The following is a 27,001-nucleotide window of genomic DNA, read 5'->3' as shown; positions in this document are numbered from 1 at the left end:
TAGCTGTTTTTTTAATGACTGTTTAACTTAAAAATTATAACAGGAACTAAGCTGTTTCATGGATGTTCCATAACACAATTAAAAGTAAATTAAATTAAATGTAAACTTTGTAACTAATATAAGGCTCAATAAGGGTGCTTTTTTAAATACATTAAGGTCATTTTAAGCAAAATGCTCTTTGTAACAACATCCTTTTGCTGCTTAGTCAAACACATATGAGGTTTGTATTTAGGAAGGGAGAAGAAAAAAGAATGTAAAACTAACAAAAATATTCTGCACACCATATTTTGGTGTCACTTCCTCACAGCCACATACACACATAATCAGCAGTGATCCCTTCATTATAGGAGCCTAGTCCCCACCTGCTACACTGAGGTGTAACACCATCAGGATGTATATGTGTGTGTGTGTGTGTGTGTGTGTGTGTGTGAGAGAGAGAGAGAGCGAGAGAGTAAAATAAATAAAATAAATAAATAAAAAATAGGCCTGGTATGCTGTGAATGCCAGACTGTAATTCAGCATTCATACTGTTGAACTAATCAGCATTATGACTAAAGCACCATTGATCTGCTACCTCTTCTCCTTTCCCTTACTGATCTCACTGACTACAAGGTGCAAATCAGTGCGAGTACAATTATTTATTCCCGAACGTACATACTCACACCAATCTCCCATCTAATTTGCAAGAATTCTGACAAAGAATCTGGGATCTCATATAAAATTCTGTGATCATTATCCCCACACTTAGCTATTAGTCTTCACCCAATCTTAGCTATTCAGAACAGGTCATGGGCAAATCTCCAGCTGTCCAGATAAGGTGAATCCCAACACATTGTATCCTCTGATTCCTGTTCTTGGCTAAAAGGAGTAGAACCTGATGTGATCGTCTGCTGTTATAGCCAATTCACATCCCTAATATACACAACTTATCCTACTGGGTCATGGGGAGCCTGGATCCTAACCTAGGACACTTGGGGCACAAGGACAGGTACACCCTGGGCAGGATGTCAGCCTTGTAACACATTTAAACCTCTATAGCTACCTCCAAAACACAAACTCTAACAAATACTAGTAACAGAGATATAAAGAGTATATCAAATTATTTATTGTTTCTTTTGATCATTTTTGTAACACAATAGAACAGAAAACGGTGAAGTACACTTTAAAGCGTACCATATAATCTAAGCTTAATGATATAGAAATAGAAAGAATTTTTATAGAAATAGAAAGAATTATTTTTTTTAGCAAAAACATTCAATCATTGACAGTCTTAGAACAGATGACTTACAGTTTCTTAGTAACATGTCACACTTTGTTTTACTTCAAACTGAGAAAAAAAGAGAGGTTGGTGTAAGAACTGGTTGGATGTACACGTGGGTTATACAGCTTTAATTGCATGATGTTGAATAACTTAACATTCAGTAGCGCTTCCAATCTTTCCAGGTTACCATGGCAACTAGGCACTACCTGTGGCTATGTCCAGAACTGCAACGTACCATAATAAATAATGTACCATTGTAGTATGACATCTTAACTCAAAGTGGTTAGACATAATATGGTAAATATATATATTTTTAATGTCTAGAATTTTTTGCTCTAAAATTGTGGATTATTATATGAAGAGAAACACAGCAGCTGACAGAGGTGCAAGTGCTGAAGGAACCATGATTGCTCTCTCATTTCAGTGGCCTCCTCCCCCACATGGCCTATAAGAGGAGCAGCTGTTCTCCATAGGGCTGATTCAATTGCACCAGCAGAGCAAGGGCTATTATGCTACTACCCTATAGGTGGTCTTCTGAAATGTTTAGAAATAATAATAATAATAAAAAAGAAGGTGTAAAAGGTGAGGTTTCCATGAGTCTTTGCCTACATGATGAATCTGTGATTCAGTGAGGGAGGAGAAAAGGGAAGTGGAGATTTGATGTGAAGGGAGAGAAGAGGTAGGAAAAAAGGGACAAAATTGATAGAGAGAGCTGGAGCTGAAGAGAAAAAAAGGGACGAACAAGAGGAGATCCCTAGAGAGCAAAGCAAAGCAAGCTAAGCTCACAAGCCTGTGGCCAATTAAACGTCAAGCCTATTGTCGTAATACCATGCGTTCACACTCACACACACACACACACACACACACACACACACTGAATGGTCAGTGAAGAGAGGGCGGATGAATAATACACTGAAGGGTGGGTGTAGAGTACTTATGAGGGTGTGTGTAAGCGTGCGTGTAAGCGTGTGTGAGGAATCCCTCCCCCGACTCACTATGAGGTCAGCAGGAAAACGACAGTGCTGCGATAGAAGACAGAAAACCGGCTGAAGAAGAAGAGGGAGCTGCGGCAGAGCAGGAAGAGGAGGAGAGGAGAAAAGAGAGAGAGAGAGAGAGAGAGAGAGGGAGAGAGGGAGCTGGAGGAATAATATGCTGAGCAGGGTTTGAGGGCTGCAGTGATGACGGCTATGCTCAGTCCTAAGATCAAGCAGACCAGGAGAGGTACTGTATGCTTCTGTTTCTGATCATACACACACACACACACACAGATCATTCTCTCTCATCTCTCTGCATCTCCAGTTCAGCTTGCATCATTGAATCTCACCGAGCTGCACTGCTTATGATAAAATCCTGATGTGGTTATGTTAATTGACACTGGATTTTTGTGGTGATGATATTATTTATGCTTTTCCTCAATATACAGTATACTAAGTATGCAGTAAATGTATTCTCATATCAGCATACCACTTATTTAGTGCTGATTAACATGTGCTCTGTGCTAAGAGATGTGATAATATGGAAAACCAAAGAAGAATTTAAGGCTGATATGAGATATAATATGTGATGCATTAGTATAGCGTTATATATATATATATATATATATATATATATATATATATATATATACTTTGGTATATGTTAAATACCAAAGTGGAAACAATAATGAAATAAGGAATCATAATTTAGGATCTGTTCACATCAGTTTCATTGTGTGGAGGATGACCATGAATACACAGCCACGGTTACACCTCTTAGCAGCTGGGCACATCCCTCCTACACACACACAAACACACACACACACACACACACACACGCTCACACATATACTCGTCTATCTTTATTAACCATCAGCAGCACAATATCTGTTAAATGTACCATAAAATGTAGTGGAGGTGATCAGTAAAAGGAATATGGATGACATATAGAGGCTTAAACAAAAGCATAAAACACATATTTGCAATAATCTGGTCCATCACCAGATAAATTATTCCAAATATAAAATGTTCTGTGTTACTTCTGCTAATTCAAATGGCACAGTGTTAAATCAAACAGCTGCATGCGTGTTGTTTACATGGAGGAATAGCACTAGTAATTTAAGATTTGACTCCAGATTTAGGCATAATGTATTTATGTGATTAATGTGATTAATATTAAAGCAGTAAAACTTTCCAGAAGAAAACATCTAAACCTTCCAAACCACAGTAATTCCATAGCAACGATACTGTTGATGATTTCTAAGACCTGATACAGACAAAAAATACTGAGATAAGATTAAAGATAATGCCCTAATTATGATTACAGCACTCTTAAAGAGAAAAAAGGAGTATTTTTTAAAAGGATTTTTAATTATGATTGTGCTGCTGCAAGCTAAATGGGATTTACAAACCACATCCTAGAAACACCCATGACAGACAGGGAAGGTATGAATCATCACACCTCCATCACATCGTCTCCAAAGTGAAAATATTACTCCACAAAGAAAAAGGCTAAATTTACCTTCACCACAGTGCAAACAGCCCTGCCACATATTTATAGCCAAGACAGGACAGGAGGATATATAGGCAGTGTCATGCTTTTGGCAATATTTTGCTGGGAATCCTTGGGTTCTGCCATCCATGTGGACACGTACCACCTACCTAAGCATTGTTGCAGCCCATGTACACCCTATCATGGAAACGGTATTCCCTGATGGCTGTGGCCTCTTTCAGCAGGATAATGTGCCGTGTCACAAAGCAAAAATGGTTCAGGAATGGTTTGATGAGCACAACAACGAGTTTGAGGTGTTGACTTGGCCTCTAAGTTCTCCAGATCTCAGTCCAATCGAACATCTTTGGGATGTGCTGGACAAATAAGTCCGATCCATGGAGGCCCAACCTCACATTTTACAGGACTTAAAGGATCTGCTGCTAACATCTCGGTGCCAGATACCACAGCACACCTTCATGGATCTAGCTGAGTCCATGCCTCGACAGGTCAGGACTGTTTTGGCAGCAAAAGGGGGACCAACATAATATTAGGCAGGTGGTCATAATGTTGTGTGCACAAAACAGAAGGTATGTGACTTATAGAAATATCAACACATAATATGTTAACAAGGCTTTTTTCCCCCAGACAATATCTTTTTAAATGCTCTCAATGAATGCTTATGTGCAATCCTGGTGCAATATCCAGGTTTCTATCAAAGCCAAAGCTTTCTGAGTCACATGAATTAGAGGGTCAAATAAAAGGGAGGGAGTAAAAAAAGATTTTCTTTTAGAAAGGGGCACATGCATTGATCGAGTGTCTAAAGCCCGGAGGCAACAGGCACAATATGTGCAGGATTGATTTCCATAAATTATACATGATGAGTCTGTCCTCTGAGCCCCTGCAGTTCAGGCGAGTGCAGCCTTTCAGTGTTCATAACTGTAACAATTCAGTTCTCATTTTCTCCATGTACTCCATCATATCTGGATATGACTCCTTTAATGACTTATTCTGTGATGAGTTCTTATAACAAATAGAGTGGTGATGATATACTTTATCAGCATGACTGTATGTCATACATGCAAATGTGAAATTGTGTTAACTTTAGCATTATGTTATACTGATGTGGACAACTGTACTACCATTTCTGGCTCTTAGATCCACTTCATTTTAAAATTTTCCAGCAGTTTTACAAATAACGGACTCTGTTGTAGAGCATTTAATGCTGAATTGTATGTCTATTCTAAATTTGTCAAATCCTTTTATCCTTTTAGACCACTAACATAAAAAAAAGTAAGCTATTTATGTTGGAATTAAATGAAGGCAAAATCTACAGTACATGGAAATCTAATCTCATCCAATATAATTGGAAGACATACAGCACCATTAGACCTGCACTACAGCTTTAGTGATACCCCTGAGATATCATTAAGGTTGAAAGAGCATCAAACACTGAAAATATACAGATATTTTGGACAGACACTATAAAACATTTACCCAAGGGCTAACACACACACACACACACACACAAACACACACACTAGACCCAATTTTCTCACATCTGTGTGGTCAACATGGTCTCACATTTGGCATGAGGCAATGCATTTGAAGGATGTATTGGTTAAGTTCAGATTGTATGTAAAAAAAAAAAAAAGTACTACATTTATCCTAGCTCTAATGTTGTCATTTTTTGTAATTAACTATTCATTTTATGTGAGAACAGTCTGACTTGGTAACTCATACAGAATAAGTAATGTGTGCTGGACACTCCTGTGTCATGTGGAATCAGTTTTGTTTTTGTTTTTTTAAATGAAGAGCGAGGATCTAAGCAGATTGACTTTAACAGAAACTTGCTGCTCTACAGATTCAGAGGAAAAAAAGTTAAAATTCAGCACAGTCAGTATTTCAGTATGTAGTGACTAATGCTTTGGTGTGTTATGGGCAATTACAGTTTTTTTCCAGTATTTGTGCAGCAATCTTATTCTACTTCACATAAAAAACTATGAAAAAGAAATTTTACTTGGTGACTGGTCAAATATCAATAATAAAAGTTGAGCTTTTGGGTTGCTGTATAACATTAGTAAGGTTAATATACTGTAGACTGCTGCTCAGAAGTTACTGATTACATTAGCTCACTTAGCTAATTAAAGTATGACTAGCCTTACACGACATAATTAAGATAATGACAGATTTATTCACATACACAAGAAAATTCTTCAATGCTAATACGAGCTAACATTAGATTCATATTAAAGAAAATTGTCATTATGATGTAGACGTGCTCGTCTCTAAGTTTTAACAAATATGATGTTGAATTCTTGTAAGACAAAATCTTACGTTACTGAGGCGGGCAGAGCAGGTATCTGAATATGAAAAAGTCTTTCTTCTGTTCTACAACTTAAAACAAATCATGCAGGTAAGGCCACAGGTCATGGGTGTGCAGGTGGTGGGATGGGGTCAGGGTTTTCTTCCATATTTCAGGCTGTGACACTGCAGTTTTAATGCTCTACTGAACCGTTTGCGCTCGCTGTATTTTAATGAAACCAAAAAGATATGTTATGTTGGTTCAAAAATAATGTGCGTACTGTAGCTCAGTTTGCTTGCTGTGCTGTAAATGGACAACTGCTTTTTCCTTTTCTTTTTTTTAAATACAAGTAACGAGAGATGTGGGATAATGTAGTCGACTAGAAATTACTTCAAAATGTAGTGGAGTGAAAGTAAAAAAAGATACTGGAAAAAGATTTAAGTTCAGTAACGAATTACATTTACTTTGTTACTGCTTATCACTGATTCAATTAACCTTCATGTTCTGTTCATAATTTATCACCAGATGTACTGGATTTTGAGAGCAGATGTACTGGAGTTTGAAAGCAGTATAGTTCAAAATACTCAGTATTAAAACCATAGACTATACCTGTCAAGGCATTGGATATATTTGTCAGCAAGTGATTTGTTGGAAGCAGGAAAAATTCGGCAAGTGTAAGGATATGCGTGACTTTAAAAAAAGGGCCAAATAGTCATGTCTAGACAGCCTGGTATGAACATCTCCACAACAGCAGGCCTTGTGTTGTATTCCTCGTATGCTGCATTTAGTACCTATCCAAGGAAGGACAAACGGTGAATGGTGAGCAACAGGGTCATAAGTGCCCAAAGCTCATTGATGTGCATGGGGAGTTAAGGCAAGCCCATCTGGTCTGATCCCACAGAAGAGCTAGTGTAGCACAAACTGCTGAAAAAGTTAATGCTGGCTAAGATAGGAAGGTACAATACCCTTTACATCCTGAGGACATGTGCATAGATGGGAGTATAAATAAAAGAGACATTGATATTAAAAATTGCCTTTAATTCTAATTTGCATGTAGTCATTTTTGAATTTTTATTCATTATGGATAATTTTACTGGTTCTGAACATAATGTCATTCAAAAGTGAGTTTTGTCACAAGTTCATTTTAATGGTAAAATAATCATATTAATAAGCTTGATTTCCTTTTGTATATACTTTTCAATTGCACAAAACATCTTAAGTTGAGGATGCATTATCAGATTAGTGTACGTCTGCTGTCTTTCCCTACAGCCAGGTCAAAGAGCATGGTGATGGGTGAGGTGAGCCATGGCTCAGGTGGTTCAACATCTCTGGGCCTTCATGAGGGAGTGCTGAAGGCAGGCTGGCTCAAGAAGCAGAGAAGCATTATGAAGAACTGGCAGCTGAGATGGTTTGTTCTGCGCTCTGATTATCTCTATTTCTACAAGGATGAAGAGGAAACAAAGCCTCAGGTAAATGACTTATAAATACATTTAGGAAACACAGCTGGTTGCTGAATTGCTGTTCAGGACGTTACATGGTTCATTACACATTTATTACTCAGTAATTTCCTGGGTCCCTACTTCAACTTGAATCTGGCATGTTCTTTAGTTGCCCATAACAAAACTGTAGGCAATTTTTCTGTGATCTACACTTGGAAGTGTAACAGCAGGAACATCTAAAGAAAAGCATGTGAGCAAATTAGGCCAAATAAATTCAATAATTTCTCATGTTGAGATTGGAATTTTGCTGTTAACATTAGACTGCATTTATTCGGCAGTCTCTATGCCAGGGGTTTACAAACCTGTTGGGCAAAAGACCTCAAATGTGACCTCAAGTAATGACACTAACTAATAATACTACAAGCCTACTGTAGCATTTGAAAAATTTATGTCAGTAAGAGACATATGTGTAAGGCAAATGACTAAAGAACAAAAGGAATATTCCTTTCATTATTTACCAGTCTTGGGAAGTAAGAAGTGTTGTTTGTGGTGGCATGATTTGGTCTGACAAAATGAAGTTAAGGCTGGTTTTTTCTTGAGAACTTACTTTATCTGGAGTTTAGTTTCAGGTGATAAGCTGTGGTCAATGATAAAGTTGTCCACCAGACATGCTGAGAAAACTAATGTCTAGCAAATGGAAGACTAACTAGCTACCTAACCTACTGTATGCGGATGGATTCTTTTAGCAAATATATAGTCTGTGCAGAAGAATATCCTTTTTAAATGGAATCTCAGCCACAAAATGGATACAAATCTCCTTGTTGATAAGTGGGACCTGCTGTAGAAGTTTGGACAAATGTCTGCTATGGATGAGAAGGTTGCAAGGTCCAAAATGGCTGACTTTTCTGAAACAGAACATAGAAATTGATACAAAAATTGGTACATAAAACATGTCCAATGGGCCACAGTGACCATTGGAGCTATGGGAAAGTCGTGATGGTCTCTGCCTTCTCAGATTCCAATTGCTTTCTGTCTAAAGTCTGCATTCATTCTGTTGGCTTTCTTTACTTTTGAAATGTGAACCATACCTCATCAAGTCTCAGACCCCTTTGTAAATTGGCATCTTTGTTTTTGAGAAGGGATAAGTGTACTGCTCTGTGTGCTTTCCCCATTACTGTTCAGTGCATCCTCCTACATTTAACCAGCAGTACCAACTACCATTTTAGGTATAGTGAGATATATCAGCACAAAGAGCAGTTAAAAAGTTATGTCAAAGTATGTCTTTGCATCTGTGTAGGATTCAGGGCGACACAGCAAAGGTCCCCTCTAGACTCATAGTTATAGTATTGCTATAAGCAGATGGATGAGATAGTGACCAGGGGGCTTAGTAGTTAGCACATTTGTCCTGTACCTCTGGTGGTTGGGTTTTCGATTCTTTCCTCTGCCTATTGTAAACAGAGGTTTTTTGTTCTCCACATGCTTTGGGGCTTTCCTCTGGGTAATCTATTCTTCCCAGTCCAAAGACAAGCACTGCAGGCATTTCTAAATTTTCTCTAGTGTATGCATGGGTGTATGAGTGTATGTGATTGTACCTGAATTGTACCTGAATTTATTTAACTTGCCAGTAAATAATACCACACTAGAGTGACTAGTAGATCAGTCTGCTGAAGCACATTTATAATGAGAAGTTGAACTGGAATTAGCTGGAGCCTGAATCTCTTTAATGGTGTAATCGAATAGTATTCCATAGCATATCTAATCCTCCTGGTGGTCCAGTGGCAGGATCCCACGCTGTCCTTGCCACGGCTCAGGTTCAATTTCTGGGCAGGGCGCTAACCCAGCCACTGAGGAGTTAATTCTCAGTGCTGGTCCTAAGCCTGGATTAAATGGGAGGGTTGTGTCAGGCAGGGCATCTGACGTAAAACCTGTGCCAAATCAAAGCTTGCGGACTGAATGATCCACTGTGGCAACCCCAAACAGGGAGCAGCTGAAACAACAACATTCAATATCATATCTAATCATGCTTCTTCGCAATCTCAAACTGACACATCGAAAGGAAGGATGATAGCCCCATAGAATGTTTAGTTATCTCATCAAGTTATCTACAAGATGGGTCCTAGCAGAAATGCTTTAGAGAATGTCCTTGTATACATCTATTTAGATTAACAAAAGTTATCAACATTTTGCCTCAGGTTGTAACATTGCCTGAAGTTGGTCCCTTTGACAACCTTGTAGAAGCAATGAGAAAAAGGCAGGGGTGAATTTTGTCTCTCTTTTTTAAAAATCTCCCAGTTACTATTACAGTGGCTTTGGTAGAAGGATATACTTAAATAATCCTTGAAAATCCTTGAAAATACCTTTTTTTGTGTGAAGCAGGAGTACCTATGTAGGGCTATAGTTTTAATTGTTGCTTGTAGCATTGTCCTCTCTGAATTATGGCCAAAAAATTGTCACCCATGCCAATTCTCTGTAATGCACAAGTGCAGCACTGACTTTTGGCATAATCCCATTGTCAGCCACACTATTCAAGGGTGTCTAGCACAGTAATTCAAATTTCTCAGGATTAAGTAATTCAAGATTAATGGGTTCTTGACCTGGCCTGGTATTCCGCAGGGTTCCGCAAGTTAGTAATCTGATCAATGGGATCTAGACAAGGGCAGCATTGCTTAATGGTCTGTAATCAAACTTTGGAGGATACACTAAATTAAGCACAGTTTCAGAAGTTTTTGTGTGTTTTGCATTTGACTTTCTTTTTCTTTCAAATACTCTCCTGAGATTACAGTGTGACTTTAGCAAAATTGTTTAGTCACCATGTGACCAACATTCATTTATTGCTTAATCTAGACTAGGTGCTTTTGTCTTGGTCAGGATCACAGTACATCACAGATCATACACCCTGAGTAGTCCACCACAAATCATGTGACTATCATTTTAACTCAATTTTTATATCCCAAAGTCTGTAATAATTGCTACAGCTTCTGGAATGCTACAGTATCTCTATACGTGTTTCAACACACTCATTATTCTTCCCAAGGTTAGTTGATTGTGCCCACTAAATCTCTTAGTGTTGTTGAGAGAAAGTCATTGGAACCAGTTTAGAAAGTTCACAAATATCTTATATTGATTGAGTTTACATATGGAATTAGATTTTCAAAAGCTATACTTTCAGTGGGATCTGGCATACTGAACTTTGGGAGGATAGGTTTGGAGTCTGTGAATACTCATTTTGACACCTGTAGGTATTCAGAGGTACAGTGTACTACAGATGGGGTACATGGCTGCTGGAAGGTGATAAACTTGGATGAACTGCCACAAAGTACTATCTGAAGTTGGAACCTGGTATGCAGCAGGTTGAATATCTTTGGACAGTGAGAAGTGCCTGAAAGACTTTAATAACTGATGGGGGTTGTTTTTGTTGAATGGGTCAGGATGAGACAGCCTCTTGATATTCTAACTTGATCTTCTAAGACCTCACAAGCTACATCAGGATATTAAACATAGGAATGTCTAGTTTGATCCACTAAACATCTCTTTGTCACACTCATATAGAAGGTGCTTGAAATCACAGAAGAGCTTACAAGCCCTTGGTCTGGCTAGAGTTTTTTCTTGCCATCTAAATGTCTACATTTCTGTATTCTGTGATAGTGCATAGTGTCAAAAGTGCTATACAAACTTGATAAATTAAATGAAATAAAGGTTGCAAGTAAAATTAATTTGGTGCAGGATTATGGAACTTGTGTTTCTTAATGGCATAAACACAAGACATCCAAACATAACTAGATTATTCATCAAGAATGTATGTCTGAACTGTGTACACTCTATAACACTCCAAACTACAGCTAAACTGGTACTTCTTGGTACAGTGTCAAATTTATTTAACAACTAATATGACAACTAATAAAGCAAAATTTAATTGAACCAAAATGAAATAGGTTGTCCTTATACGTTTAATATAAGCATGTTTTTATATTTTTGAGTTTTAGAATTTGTGTAAGGTTAACTTGTGGTGAATGTTAGCTTTTTATTGTCAGTCATATAATAATGTCTGGTCACTAGATAAAGGAAGAACTACTGTTTTAGTGCCAGAGCTTTTCTCCTTTGTTGAAGCTTGAAGTTGAGGCTTTAAACTCTAACCACCACACATTTAAATTGCGTAATTCTGCTCCTGACAGTGAGCTGAACATGCCCATCACCATTTTCACATGATTGACATTTTCCTCAGAATACAAATACAGACATTAACAACTGTCAAGGTTCTGAGGCCCACTCAATAGCATTCAGTTTTCTATCTGCCTGCCTGAAGTGTATGATAGACAGCTCTTCTCATCAGAGATTGTCAATAATCAACCAGCCACAAATGCTTCACTCACCAGGGTGTGTGCACAAATGTCAAGCCAGTCTGCTTTCCTGCCTTTAATCAATAGAATTCCAAGTGGTTAGCTGTGCAGGCAAATTACATACTGGGATAAAAGCAAACAGAGAATCTTTGTAAAGAGCCATCTTTGTACTACATATATTTTATCTAATCTGCAAGGATTTTTTTATTTTATTTAAAAGTCTACTAACTAATCAGCAATATACAGTCCAAACTAAACAGTTGTCCATAGTTGTAGCTTAGCTCCACTGCTAACTGGAAGGTTAGAAAGGACAGCCACAGAACCAGTAGTGGGCCTTTGAGCAAGATCCTTTGCTTGGACCCGAAGTTCTAGTCTGCCATGCATTAAAGTATCTTTAGACAAATGTGTAAATATAAATGATCACAAAAAATAAATAAAATACATCCATTTTAAAGCCTAGAGGCAGCATAGTGGCATGGCAGATGGCAAATCACAGGGTCTCCAGAGATTTCTGATGACCTGTCAAGTTTCTTATGTCTCAAATCAAGTGGGTATTCCTAGTGTTCCTGTGATAGGTTCTGTATCAACAAGAATGAATTACTGGATATACACGAAAGTCTAAAACCTGGATATGTTCATGTGATGTAAATTACCATTTAAATTAAATGTAACTGTGCATCTTGAACTACTGAGGTTTTTTTACTTAGACAAAATGACAATCTACAAAGAACTAATCTGAAATTTGTGTAAACTCAGCATTATCTGACATGGTCTGATGTTAATAGGAATGGATTTAGCACTAAGTCTGGTGGGAAAGTAAATGCTTGGTGAGTTGCTGGTGCTAATTCTTCAATAAATCACGGTGAATAGATTAAACACTTTTTTAACTTGATCATTCAACCCATTAGCCAAGTCAAATTAAACCAGGCTGACAGATTAGCAAGTCTCATCAATAATGCTTACTTTGTGTAAAGGTAATACATGTTAAATTTAAAACGTGTTTTTTAAACAATGATTTTTTTATCCTTGCAGGGTTGCATCTCACTCAAGGGAAGCCAAGTGAATGAGCTTACAGCTAATCCTGAGGAAGCAGGCCGATATCTATTTGAGATTGTCCCAGGTAAAAAAAAAAAGAAATTACCTGTATAAAAAAACCCTTAATATAGTCTGAAATCAGTGGTGTGAAACCATATCCAGAGTGCTTTAAAGTCTCTATCAAAAACCACATCCTCATGCTAGTTCACTAGGCCAGAGACTAAGAGTTTCTCACCTAGAAGTTCCTCACAAATTAGGGGAAGTTAGTACAGTATAAAAAGGTACAAAAACAATGGCTTTTTTAAATAACAAAGTGCTCATTTAAGTATTTGGCGAAAAGGTAGGTCTTTAGCTGTTTTCAACTGCTTGGAAAGCCAAGGGAAGCTTGTCCAGCCAGGGGATGTTTGTCCAGGCAGGGGAAGTTTGTCCATCCAAGGGAAGTTTGTCTAGCAGTGAAGTACCAGGACAGAGAAGAACCTTGATGCATGACACCTCATCAGTTTTTTCTGACAAATCCGCATATTTGTAAATGTCTGAGTTATTGATTTATTTCCTATTTCATTTTTTTTTTCATGTGTTTGTAAAGGCACCTTGGCCAGATGTGATAAGTCGATTAGACTGAGGGGAAAAGATAATGATAAATATAGCTGCAAGCAGCAATGACAGGCCCTCGCACTATGGGCCATCACCACACGGTGCTATCGCCGCCCAGGCACACCAGACACAGTGAGCACAGTGGGTACGTGCATTAAAAGGGGAAATACCAAAAGACAAGAGTGACAATTTGGGTGTACTGAAAGTGATCACAGCAAAGTCCACTGATGGCAAAATGAAAACTGACTTTCCTTCTAAACTATATAAGGACAAAAGGGACAGTTTGGGTGTAATGAAATAGATCATAGCAATGTCCAGCGATGTCCAAAGGGACAATGACTCTCCCTCTAAACTATATTACTATATCAGTTTATATATATATATATAGCGAGAGAGAGAGAGAGAGAGAGTCACCCAGAAAAATGTATACACATGTATACAATGTATACACATTTCAGGATTTAAGAATTTTTTTTATACAAAAATTTGTATAAATATTGTATTACTAAATTTATTGCTATACATTATAGATTGATTTATATGATGATGATATGATAATATTATGATAATATTATAAATATTATACTAATATTATTAACATCATACTATTTTTCTTTTCCTGAAGTGTATATTTTTGGTTGACTCTGTATATATGAATTGTGAAAATGAAGCAATATTGTAAAGAAATTAAAATCAAGGGGAAAGAGCCTCTAGTAGACATAATCTAGTACTGCAGGAGTCAGGCCAAAACCATGTCCAGTCAATGGACTGATAAATGTAAAAATTTGTTGTGAGCCATTAGAGTGTCACAAAATCATGAAACTAAGCAGAATTACTCACAACCAGTTGTTCTTTCTATGTAAATTTTTTTTGAAACATTATGGCTCTCCACATTAATTTTTTTCTATTATGTCCTCACAATAGCAACATCATTCAAAATATCACAAATTCCTTCACAGTTTCACATCTGTCATGTCCTGACATTATTCTGACTGATTTTCAACCAAATCAGCTGAAAGTAAGGGAAAACTTTACAGATTTCTAAAAGTGACACACTTCCTGCTGCCAGTTGGTGGCGCTATGACTGACACTAACAGTAGTCATGTCCATGTGATCAGCTTTCTTCTCTTAACACAAATTTGAGGTTTGATGTACATCACACAATGTACACCGAAGTTATTAGCCACTTCCTGTTTCCTTTTATTCACCATAAGTTTAAGGGTTCCTAACAGCTCAACCGTTTGAGATCTCAAAAATCCCTTATCAGCTTAGATCCGCAATGTCTTTAGATCATATTGGACCCGGTTTGGTCAAAATCATACAAATCCCCTAGGAGGAGTATATCAAATTCCATTGAGTGCGTTTTTCAAACGTTCCAAAATAACTGACTTCCTGTTAAGCAGATCCCATGACAGGTGGATGAACGTCATTAAGCTCAATGAGATCTAAATGTTTACAGGCTCTCATGCATATACGTCCAAGTGAATATGAGCTGTGCGGCTATATTTCTGACAAAGTTCCAGGGGGCGCTGTGACAGCCCTGCGCCACGCCCGGTGACCAGCCACACTGGACTTTCTCATACCCATTTACACTCTCTATGTGAAATATTTTGGAACATTAGGCCTTTCCACTCGTAAGATATGAGAAGATTCATTTTCTTCTATTATGTTCTCATGTAAATCGTCACCATAGTAACATGATTCAAGGTATCAAAAATTCCTTCACAGTTTCACATCAGCCATGTCTTGACATTATCCTGACTTATTTTGAACCAAATCAGGTGAAAGTAAGGGAGAAAATATTAGAGATTTCAAAAAGTGACACACTTCCTGCTGCCAGTTGGTGGCGCTATGACCGAGACTCACATTTGTCATATCAGTGTGATCAGCTTTCAATGCTTAACATAATCCTAAATAAATAAATATAAAATTCCAACAAAAACAATAGGGCTTCCACACCTACGGTGCAAGGCCTCTGGCCTTGCTCCTTCTGTGTTCGGGCCCTAAATATAGCTGCAAGCAGCAATGACGGGCCCTCGCACTATGGGCCATCACTACACGGTGCCATCGCCGCCCAGGCACACCAGACACAGTGAGCACAGTGGGTACATGCATTAAAAGGGGAAATACCAAAAGGACAAGAGTGACAATTTGGGTGTACTGAAAGTGATCACAGCAAAGTCCACTGATGGCAAAATGAAAACTGACTTTCCTTCTAAACTATATAAGGACAAAAGGGACAGTTTGGGTGTAATGAAATAGATCATAGCAATGTCCAGTGATGTCCAAAGGGACAATGACTCTCCCTCTAAACTATATTACTATATCAGTTTATATATATATATATATATATATATATATATATATATATATATATATATATATATATATATATACACACAAAAATTTGTATAAATATTATATTACTAAATTTATTATATTATATTACTAAATTTACTAGATTTATATGATGATATTATGATAATATTATTAATATTATACTAATATTATTTACATCACACTATTTTTCTTTTCCTGAAGTGTATATACATTTTTTGGTTGACTCTGTATATTTGAATTGTGAAAATGAAGCAATATTGTAAAAAATTAAAATAACGGGATAAGAGCCTCTAGTGGACATAGTGTAGTACTGCAGGAGTCAGGTGAAAATGGACTAGTCAATGGACCAATAAATGTAGAAATTTGTTGTGAGCCGTTTGAGCATCACAAAATCATGAAACTAAGCAGAATCACTTACAACCAGTTGTTCGTTCTATTTAAAAAAATTTGAAACATTAGGGCTTTCCACTGTTAAGATATAAGAACATTAATATTTTTCTATTATGTCCTCACAATAGCAACATCATTCAAAATATCACAAATTCCTTCACAGTTTCACATCAGCCATGTCCTGACATTATTCTGACTGATTTTCAACCAAATCAGGTGAAAGTAAGAGAAAACAATAGAGATTTCAAAAAGTAACACACTTCCTGCTGGCAGTTGGTGGCGCTATGACCGAGACTCACAGTTGTCATATCAATGTGATCAGCTTTCAATGCTTAACATAATCCTAAGGTTTCATGTAGATCACTTAATGTACACAGAAGTTATTAGCCACTTCCTGTTTCATTTTATTCGCCATAAGTTTAAGGGCTTCTCACAGCTGAACCGTTTGAGATATCAAAAATCCCTCATCAATATTGCATTATCAATGTCTTGAGATCATATTAGCCTGGGTTTGGTGGCGGTTGTATCAATGTCTTGAGATCATATTAGCCTGGGTTTGGTGGCGGTTGTATCAATGTCTTGAGATCATTTTAGCCTAGGTTTGGTGGCGGTTGTATCAGTTCCCTAGGAGGAGATTCCTACACCCAAATTCCATTGGGTGCGTTTTGCAAACAACTCAAAATAACTCACTTCCTGAAAGGACATGAAAAGACATGTCTTATTGTTGAGTGTGAAATGATATGCTATGAAATTTCACTTTTACAAAGTAATCCAAATGGAATACACAGTGTAAGCCACGAGGAATTATTAAACATGAAGTGATATCTGAAAGGGAATATGTTTAGTGGTACCCACTGCTACAGAGATTGAATTTCATTTTCACACTCTAGGAAACAAAGTCAATTGAAACTAAAGCACAGATGTTGCTAACAGTGCTAACCAACATCTCCTAGCCCTAATGGCTCTGTATCAGTTTCTTTCTCTTCAGTATCCACACACATACAGTTAGATATTCTGTTCAACTTCCATCCCAAAAACCAGCACACGCTTTTAATGTTAATGGTAAGCCTCCAAAACACATATTGTAGACTGATTGGCATCTCTGCATTGTCCATGGTATGTGAATGAGTGTGTGCAAATGTTCCCTGTGATGGGTTGGAACTTTGTCCAGGATGGCCCTGCAACCATGTGTAGCAAGCAATACAGACCATGAATGGCTGGATTGTAGTGCATTTTGCACTATAAATAAGCAGTTAGAAGTATTTATACATCTTAAGCCAGTTTACTAGATATAGATACACTAGGTACTAGGCTTGGGAAGCTACGTGAAACAGTCTACCAAGGGATAATAAATTGCTAGCTACGCACTTGCCTACTATACAAGTTTTCTTTATTACAACAACAATGAGCTATTAAATGTGACTACTTTTAAAAGAAACTGCATACTACCACTGTACATACTATATCTGTCTATGGCATTACACTAATTAAACATTCCCCCAATGGGAAAAAGGGGGTGGCTGGGGACTGTTTCACTGATATGCATAGAATATAAGCAACAATGGCACTGCTCATTACTGTGGTGCCAGTGCCTAGAGGGTGGTGAAACCAATGGGAAAAGCCTGTAGGCTAATGGGAATTTCCCTCAAAATGCAGGCTTTAGAACTTACAGAGTATAACTGTGACACTGTAGCATCTGCTTAACCCTTTCAACACTCACTCACGGGGAGAGGAAACAGTAGCTCTAGGACAGGCTTGGCCAAGGGGTTTTAGCCAGCAGAGAAGGCCTTGCTGGCCCTGACAGCCCACCACTGATATATAATGGAATTGTCCAAAAAATAAAATTCTAATGATACAAAAAAAATATATGCATGTGTATAGGCATGTAGTAGAATTTTACATGGTCTTCCCCTGTCCAGTTGATTTTCTCTGGTTTCTTCCCACTGATCAAAAACATGATATAAGGTGAATTGGTGGCTCTAAATCTAACGTACTTGATTGTGTGTATGCATGGTGCCTGCAATAAACTGGCATCCTATCCAGGACTTACTCCCACCTCAAGTATATCAAATATATTCCAGATCTTGTGTTTCATTTTATGTACATTTCTAACATTTTCAGGAAATAAATTTGATTGCCTAAGTGTGTGTGCAATAAATCCTGAATATCACTACAGTAGCTAGACTGATATGCCTGAATTCTGTCCCTTTCCTTATATACACCGACCAGTTATAACTTTATGACCACTGACAGATAAAGTGAATAACACTGATTATCTCCTCATCCTGGCACCTGTTAGTGGTTGGGATATATTAGGCAGCATGTGAACATTTTGTCCTCAAAGCAGGAAAAGAAGCAGGAAAAATGGGTAAGGATTTGAGTGAGTTTGACGAAGGGCCAAATTGTGATGGCTAGATGACTGGATCACAGCATTTCCAAAACTACAGCTCTTGTGGGGTGTTCCCAGTCTGCAGTGGTCAGTATCTATCAAAAGTGGTCCAAGGAAGGAACAGTGGTGAACCGGCGACAGGGTCATGGGCGGCCAAGGCTCATAGATGCATGTAGGGTGAAGGCTGGTCCGTGTGATCCGATCCAACAGACGAGCTACTGTTGCTCAAATTGCTGAAGAAGTTAATGCTGGTTCTGATAGAAGGGTGTCAGAATACACAGTGCATGATGGGTCAAGGCTGTTTTGGCAGCAAAAAGGGGGACTATAGGCATGCTTTGCTTTACATTCACATGTCTAACTTTGTCCAGTCCATTATTTTAAATGTTCATGATTATATTTGATGTGTTTTGCATGGTATATCAAATTTGGTTAAAACAGCTAGAAGATTTATAGAACTTATAGAAGATCCTTATTCTTTGTAGACAGACAGACAGACAGACAGACAGACAGATAGATAGATAGATAGATAGATAGATAGATAGATAGATAGATAGATAGATAGATAGATAGATTATACTGTATTTACAATATACTGTAAGTTTATTACACTACACTGTCAGAATAGTGCTGCAACCCTGTACTGGTGAACAGAGCCATCTGCTGGTGATACATACAACTTTCTATTTATAAACGCATACAGAGTCAGCTCAACCGTAAGGCTATTTTTCAGTTACTGTTTACATCAGCATGGATGTCAGACACTGTAGATGTTTCTTTGATATGCTGATTATTTTTCTAAAAAAAAAATAGAATTTGTGATTACTGAAATATGTAAGTTAAATAAATTAAAGGTCACAGACCATGTTGATTAAAATGTAAGTAAAATCAAAACAGTGAATTAGTTCAAAATTTTAAAAGAAAAAGATTGTAAATAAAATTCAAACATATGAATATGTTCTGCCATAGAAATATATTCTGTTACATTTAATCTGTTTACCAGGTGCAGCTGGTGAAAAAGACAAGACCCCTGTAAGCCATGAGACCTTCTTGCTCATGGCCAACTCTCAAAATGATATGGACGACTGGGTGAAGGCAATCAGACGAGTCATATGGGCACCATTAGGAGGAGGTAAATATCTGGAGAGGTCAGGGTAACCTGCTGACCTCATCACTATAATCCTGCCTTTAGGTTCAGCTCACCTCAGATTTTTTTTTACAATAACCCCATCTCACAGGGTCAGACAAAAAAAGTTTTTGTTTTATTTGGCAATAAAACAAAACAGAGGCATTGTGGAAACTTACAGCTAGTTTGGATTTAGAACTGCTTGTCATGTTCCTCAAACTATTCCTGAATAATTTTTGTGTGGCATTATCCTACTGAAGGAGGAAACTGCTATTAGGTCTGCAGCAATGTTTTAAGTAGGTGGTATGTGACAAATTAAAATCCACATAAATGCCAGGACCAAAGGTTTTCCAGCAGAACATTGCCAAAGCTTTACACTGCGTCCACTGACTTTCACATAGTGCATCTGTTGGGAAACTTGTAGCCCTGGCATTTACGTGGATGTAACTTACTTTCTAGCTAAACATTGCTGCCTACCAAGTATGTTCCTTCATGGTAATGATATTCCATCTCTTCCCAGGTAAGTAACACACACATACACACACTTTTCAATCATCGCCAGCATTATGTTACTCATCAAAATGAGCTACACAAGTTCTTCTGTAGGACCAGACGGGCTAACTCCGCTCTGTTAATTACTGAAACTTGGGCACCCATTACCCTGTTGCTGGTTCAACGGTTGTCCTTCCTTGGACTACTTTCAGTAGGTATTAACTATTGTATACTGGGAACACACAAGGCCTGCTGTTTTGGAGATGCTGTCATAATTTGGCCTTTATCAGAGTTGCTTACATCTGTCCAGTTTAAACCATGCCTATTTCTGGTTTAAGCCTGAACACAGATACAAATACTGGAAGACCGAAACTGATATAATTAAATGACTGTATATGGATGGACATCATAAAAGGCGTTTAAAAGTGAAGCCAAAATGTCATATATACAATACAGTCATTGTGTTGCAACCTCTGTGTGTGCATATCACATAATCCTGCTGCTTGCAGTAAAAAATTAAATGAATTGCTTCAATTATATCTATGCTCATAACTTTAGTGGCCCTGGACTGGTAGGTCCACTACAACAATAATAATACATGGAGATTTCATGTAGACTAAATATAGCATCCATGCCAAGAAGAACTAGAGAGATATTCTCTTACCATCAAGTGTCAGGAATGTTTCGGACTTCCCCACTTACGGAAATAGCACTGACGCCATGGTGTTCGTTAGCCAGTCACCGATATACCTCAAAGAAATAAACTGGTGCATTGCAAAAGGACAATACGGACTAAATCTCTAATCCTTCTTTGGTTATTTGTCATTCCAAATTTTCCATCTGTTTTAAAGCTTTGATAGAACAGACGTCAACGTGCAAGTATTGCTATTTCTGTCTCACTTGTCGAGACTAGATGAGCACCATGCGACACACAGAAATTGGATACCAACAAGCAGATGTTCAAGAAAATCAAGAAGATGCCATTTTTTTCCGATGAAAAACAGGTGTTCTTTTGTAATTCATGTTCCTCTTGGAATTACTATGACTTTTGCCCAGTATATGACAACTGTAATTGTGCTGCACACCGGCTGCATCACCAGAAGTGTGGTTTGGACTTCACATGTGGAAGATCAGGTTTTTGGCAGGATTTTTCAAATGCTATTTAGACAAGGCCTTATATTATAGTTGTGATACAGAATCATAATATCCTAAAGACTTTACGTTCATGTATTAGCCAAATATTCCAGTTGTGCATGAGTACTGAAGTGTCTGCTTTTTTTTTTTTTTTCAGGAATTTTTGGACAAGGCTTGGAGGACACAGTCCAGTACGAAAAGAAATTTGGAGAGCGACTTGCCCCACTTTTAGTTGAGCAGTGTGTGAATTTCATTAGGGAGCGAGGACTTGATGAGGAGGGTCTCTTCAGGATGCCAGGCCAGGCCAACCTGGTCAAAGAGCTACAAGATGCTTTTGACTGTGGAGAGAAACCTCAGTTTGACTGGTACAGGTTTTTGGATCAATATCTCTCATTGTTATACAGTTGGGCTGCCATAAAATAAAAAGATATGGCCAATGTTATATTCAGGCATTGAAGCCAATAACTGCCATTTTATTAACTGACATATTGGTGATATTGACTATATGATATAATAGCGATAGGGACCCTTTGCAGGAAAAGCAGTTGGATGGCTGGATGGAAGTTGCCCGTAGGTATGATTTATTGTCCTTCAATGGACTGGCATCCCAACCTGGTATATTCCACCTCATACCCAACTGTTACTGAGACCATGATAAATTGGTTAGCTAAGATGGATGAATGATTTAACTATGGTGACTAATGTTCCTATCATGTCTAATATTGGTAGTAACACTGATGTCCACACTGTGGCTTCCCTGCTGAAGCTTTACCTCAGAGAGCTGCCTGAGCCAGTCATCCCCTTCTGCAAGTATGATGATTTTCTTACTTGTGCTCAGCTTCTAGCCAAAGATGAAGAGGAGGTAAGTAATTATCAGTACTGATATGCTAGCACCCTTCAGCCAAATAACTGAACAGCATGGACACTTGTATTATGTATGCACTGTTGGCTTAAGTGCTATGATGAAATTAATCTTTTGTCCCCTTACTATTCACAGGGACTACAAGAATTAGGGCAGCAAGTGAAGACTCTTCCCTCTGCTAACTTCAACCTCCTAAAATATATTTGCAAGTATGGCCATAATATAAGCTTTAGCACCTCTCTTAAAAACTGAACCAATTTCCCCCAGCCTATTAAGTATTTCATGTGTTTGAACATTTAGTTTCCTTGATGAAGTACAGTCACACTCCAGTGAAAACAAAATGAGTGTACAGAACTTAGCCACTGTGTTTGGACCAAACATTCTTCGTCCTAATATGGAGGACCCAGTAGCTATAATGGAAGGTATGGTTTGGTCTTCAATTTAAACTAAATTCAGTATCTTTATTTCAGGCCTCAATTTGTGGTATTTTCTTTTATTTTAACAGTGTGGAATTAAATACATTTAGTTATTATTTCATTACATTTGGCAGGAACCTCCCTGGTCCAGCATCTCATGACAGTCCTCATCAGCAAGCATGGTCAGCTGTATCCTGTTCAGGAAGCTCCTGAAGCTCCTGAAGTATCCATGGAGATGACCTCTCAGTGCCAGCAACACCAGCAGTCTAACCTTGTTGGCTGGATCTCTGAGGAAGATCTTCAAAGCCTGACACCTCCTGGGAAGAACCCCAACACTAGTGACAACCCCAGTAGCAGCAGTACCTCTTCCCTGGATGGTATCCCTGCAGGCCCATCTCCTAAATCAGTCTCTCAAGGAAAAGCTGAGACAGCCGTTAGTCCAAGCAAGCAAGCTAAAACTTTACCTTCTTGGAAATATACTTTCAAAGGTTCTTCGCCACGACCGCAACCTGCCAAAACTGCCTGTCAATCGTCAGATGTGACCAACATCTCCAGTGGAAACTGGCTCATGAATGGACTCTCGTCACTGAGAGGGCACCGTCGTACTTCTACAGGTGAACGTGCAAAGGATTCTAGGTCATCCCAAAGACTGTCAACCTATGACAATGTCACATACTCATCAAGCACTGGGAGTGTTTCTAATGTAGACAGCACCCAGTGGTCTAACTTATCTTGTGAGATCTTAGTGTCAGGGAGTGACAACATAGAGGCGGACACCAGGACAGAGTCTGATGAAAATTCTGTAGATCCAGAAATGACTGTGGATGAAGTAAACTACACAGAGCAAGAGGAGGCTAGTGGCAATATGGCGTCAACCTGCAGCAGTGATGCCAACATACACAACATGGTGCCTGTCATCACTGTCTTGGCCGAGGACACTGATGAAAGTGCCTCATCGCTGGTCAGTGTGGTAACAGCACTGAAAGAGGAATTAAAGAGTCAGAAACTGGTTTACGAAACCAGAATCAACAAGTAAGTCACACTTTTAAAGATGCATCCATAACTGTATCACTATTTAAGAGTAAAAAACCTATTTTTCTCTTTTTCTCTATTTTTTTTATTCTCTAAAAGGGACCTATTGTTTCAAAGTTTCCTTGATTCTTTTTTCCCCCCATTTACAGGCTGGAAGAGTCAAGTGCACTGCTCCGTTCCCAGATAGAAAGATTAGAGCATGACATGGAACAGGAAAGAAAGAAGCAAAGAATGCTGGAAATAAAACTGAGGAACTCTGAAAGGGCTCGGGAGGATGCCGAAAACCGCAATCGGCTCCTGGAAAAAGAAATGGAGGACTTCTTTTCTACCCTCGGGGACCTGGCTCTTGGAACTAGAACAAGTGACATTTAAGTGGCTGTGTGTTTAGGACATGACGGAAATCATCCACAACGACAATCTGTGGTAACTTGGGCAGTACTGTCTCGGCATTTCCTCAGGTGTCTTTAGAAGTGTGTGGGCTAAAATTCCATATTTATTCCAAGACTATTTCTCTAACCTCATGTTACTTGATTGTCTTCAGCAGGACCTAAAGGATGAATACATAGCCTTACTCACCAATGTCTACAACATACCACTGTGGATGTTAGGGTAGCCAGTTCCTACCAGTAATGTTAAGCCAGTTGTTTACACTTACAGCTGTTTCATCTGGTTCTTAGTCCAGGTAAACAGACAGTTTGCCAACTAATGCAACATTTATATACCATTCATAACCAAAGCCTATATAAATTGCTGGCGTTATTTGGTTTGGGAACATTATGTGACCTCCGCCCTAGAAAAAAGTACAAGAATTGTAATGACAGTGCCTTTGTAAAGGTTTTGTGTTGAAAAAACGATCACCTGGCTTGCTTGATTAGAGTAGCTCAGTTTTGGAATGGATATAGGAAACATTTCATGGTGAATTGTAATTAAAATGAAAGGACTTGTGAGATTCTGAGACAACATTATGAAAAGACACATTACCAAACACATCATACATGGTCATAAATGGTTCTTCTCACATTTTATGAGATATTTAAGAAAGTGATTAGAGGTTAATATAATGTTATAAGAATATGTTCACTGTGTGGGTTGGTTAAATTTGAATTTAATTTATAGTGTGCAAAAATAGTGCATTGCAGGGATGGGCTGTGTATACGTCGTGTTCAATGTGTCTTAAACAAGCATAATATTTTAATAACACCACCTAAAAAAACATTTTCTTATACTTCTGATACCAGAGCAGTCAATGTTTATAAATCTGTATTACAAAAAGAAATGATGAATGACACAACCATGTTACCAATTGATGATTTGTTGATTTGCACCCAGTATTTTTAATACTTCTAATATATGTTGGTTTAATTGACCAAATCGCTAGAATGTTCTGCTGGCTTCAGTAGGTTCTTACAAGTAGAAGTCTATTTCTGAATATAACTGAAAAGTTTTTTAGCACAGTCGAGCATATTAGGGTGTCAAACGATCCATCTCATTGTGCTTAAGTGTTATTCATATTTTTTTGAATCACTGACCAGTTAATGTGGTGCTATGTATCTGTACAAAAATATGTGCAATTAAATGGAAAACTGTAACAGAGAATAATTTAGAGATGTGGTGTTTTTTCTATACAGCAAGTAGATCTCACCCAGAAACCAAAAGCCTGTAGTGAAGAAATTAAAGGGATGAAATCTTTCATCCAAAAAAAGGTTTTCCTAAGCCTCTGGGTTTCAGTGGCTCCAGAATAAGACAACCAGAAGCATATTTTCAACAGAAATATTTATTTGCAGTACATGTTTTTACATTGGCTTGGCGAGATCCCAGTGCATTTATTCTAGTAGTGCACTTCTGATAGTATGTATGCAGGAAGGCGCACACAGAGTAAGGTTTTTGCATTGCCAGTATTGCTAGCAAAGATTACAGACCAGCTTACATGGGTAGGCTTTTAGGCATATACTTTTGTGGTCTTTCAGCCTTACTAGAATGATCCATTGGCCATTTAAATCATACACCTCTGTCTAGTTCCAGATCATCAGTGATCGTGACACGAATTAACTTGAATCACAGAGAACATAATTAAAAATGAATTTCATTTTAGCTGAAACTGAATATTGACAGTACCTAACAATTCTCTACCTTTGGGAACATACAGCTAATTGAAGCTAGATACACTTACAAGTTAAGCACATGGAGCAGAGGGTATTGCACATGAACTGTCTTTTAAAAATAAAATAAAATAAAAAAAAAAAAAAGGAAAAAAAACGAAAATTTACATTACAGTCCTTTTACTTCTACGTGAAATATACATACTGTACAAAACTAGACGTTTTCTACTATTGACAAACTTTCAAAATAAATAAATAATGGAATTTGTATTAACACATCCTGGACACCTCATGGGCAGCTAAATATCCAAGAAGTTGTAGAAATTTGGAGTGAGGTAGTTGATCAATGTGTACTTTTAATTAGAATTCTAATATCATTGAAATGTGATGGAATTGTAATTGCGCCATCACATTCGAAGAAGTAAAAGAAAAGCTAGTTCATCAAAAGACGATCATTTCATCCGAAAAAATTCTTTAGATGTAGCCTTCGGAAAGAAAGGCCAAAGAAATATAAGAGCACTTCGAACAAAAGTACAACAAAAGAACGAAAAAGCTAACTGCAGACGTGTAGAATCCTGTACTGTAACATGATTGGAGTCGTCGAATTTGTCTGCATGATCTCCAGTTCAGCTTTCTGCCAGTGGCCAACATACGGGAAGCCCTCGATAACGTGACCTTTTACGTTCTAGAACACCGTGTCAAAGACCATCACCACCACCACTACGACCATTACATCAACATTAGCTTCCCCTCCAACTCTGAACTCCCATTCACAAACATCTATAGTTTACTTAATTACTTTAACAAAAAAAATCCTACCCAACTCCAAGTCTGTCCCCTTAATCATAGTGCACACGACACTATTACTCCAACAATCCATCACACGAAACAAAAAAAAAAAACCTCTGTATAACATACCAACTTATTTGCAAATGAATGACATAGGCACTTTCACATGACCTAGAACTGGAACTACTGTATTATTGTTACTGTACGATCATCTACAGATTTAGGATTTTAGCATTGACTTGCTTTGTCTGGTTGCATCGCATCAACAGGCAAGCATGCGAGTCTATCTGATATGTAATAAGTGAAAGGGCAACTAAAAAAAGGCTGGTTAGTCAAGGTTACAGAGATGTGCTGAACTTGAGGAAAACATAAAAACCAAAATAAAATTAAAAAACAATGATCCTATTATGGTATCACATTTCATTAAGATTCATTCATTAACCAGTGCCTCCAGGATTTCTGAAGTTTTTTTCAAGATTTCTGAGTGATTTCTGGTGTTTG

General features: G+C 37.9%; 1 protein-coding gene across 1 annotated transcript; it reads left to right on the top strand.

Annotated features, from left to right (window-relative positions):
• The first annotated feature begins 2,171 nt into the window (after positions 1-2,171).
• si:dkey-191m6.4 (rho GTPase-activating protein 22) lies at positions 2,172-25,211 on the top strand. Its single transcript, XM_058406110.1, has 10 exons — positions 2,172-2,482; positions 7,299-7,498; positions 12,838-12,925; positions 19,554-19,682; positions 21,460-21,667; positions 22,032-22,164; positions 22,300-22,373; positions 22,465-22,586; positions 22,715-23,612; positions 23,762-25,211. Exons 1-10 carry the CDS (start codon positions 2,440-2,442, stop codon positions 23,982-23,984), a joined length of 2,118 nt encoding a protein of 705 aa, XP_058262093.1. The 5' UTR covers positions 2,172-2,439; the 3' UTR covers positions 23,985-25,211.
• Positions 25,212-27,001: the final 1,790 nt, after the last annotated feature.

Source organism: Hemibagrus wyckioides, linkage group LG13 (genome assembly GCF_019097595.1).
Source record: "Hemibagrus wyckioides isolate EC202008001 linkage group LG13, SWU_Hwy_1.0, whole genome shotgun sequence".
Taxonomy (NCBI): domain Eukaryota; kingdom Metazoa; phylum Chordata; class Actinopteri; order Siluriformes; family Bagridae; genus Hemibagrus; species Hemibagrus wyckioides.
Note: the sequence above shows the minus strand (reverse complement) of the source record. Positions and strands in the feature narration are given on the sequence as shown.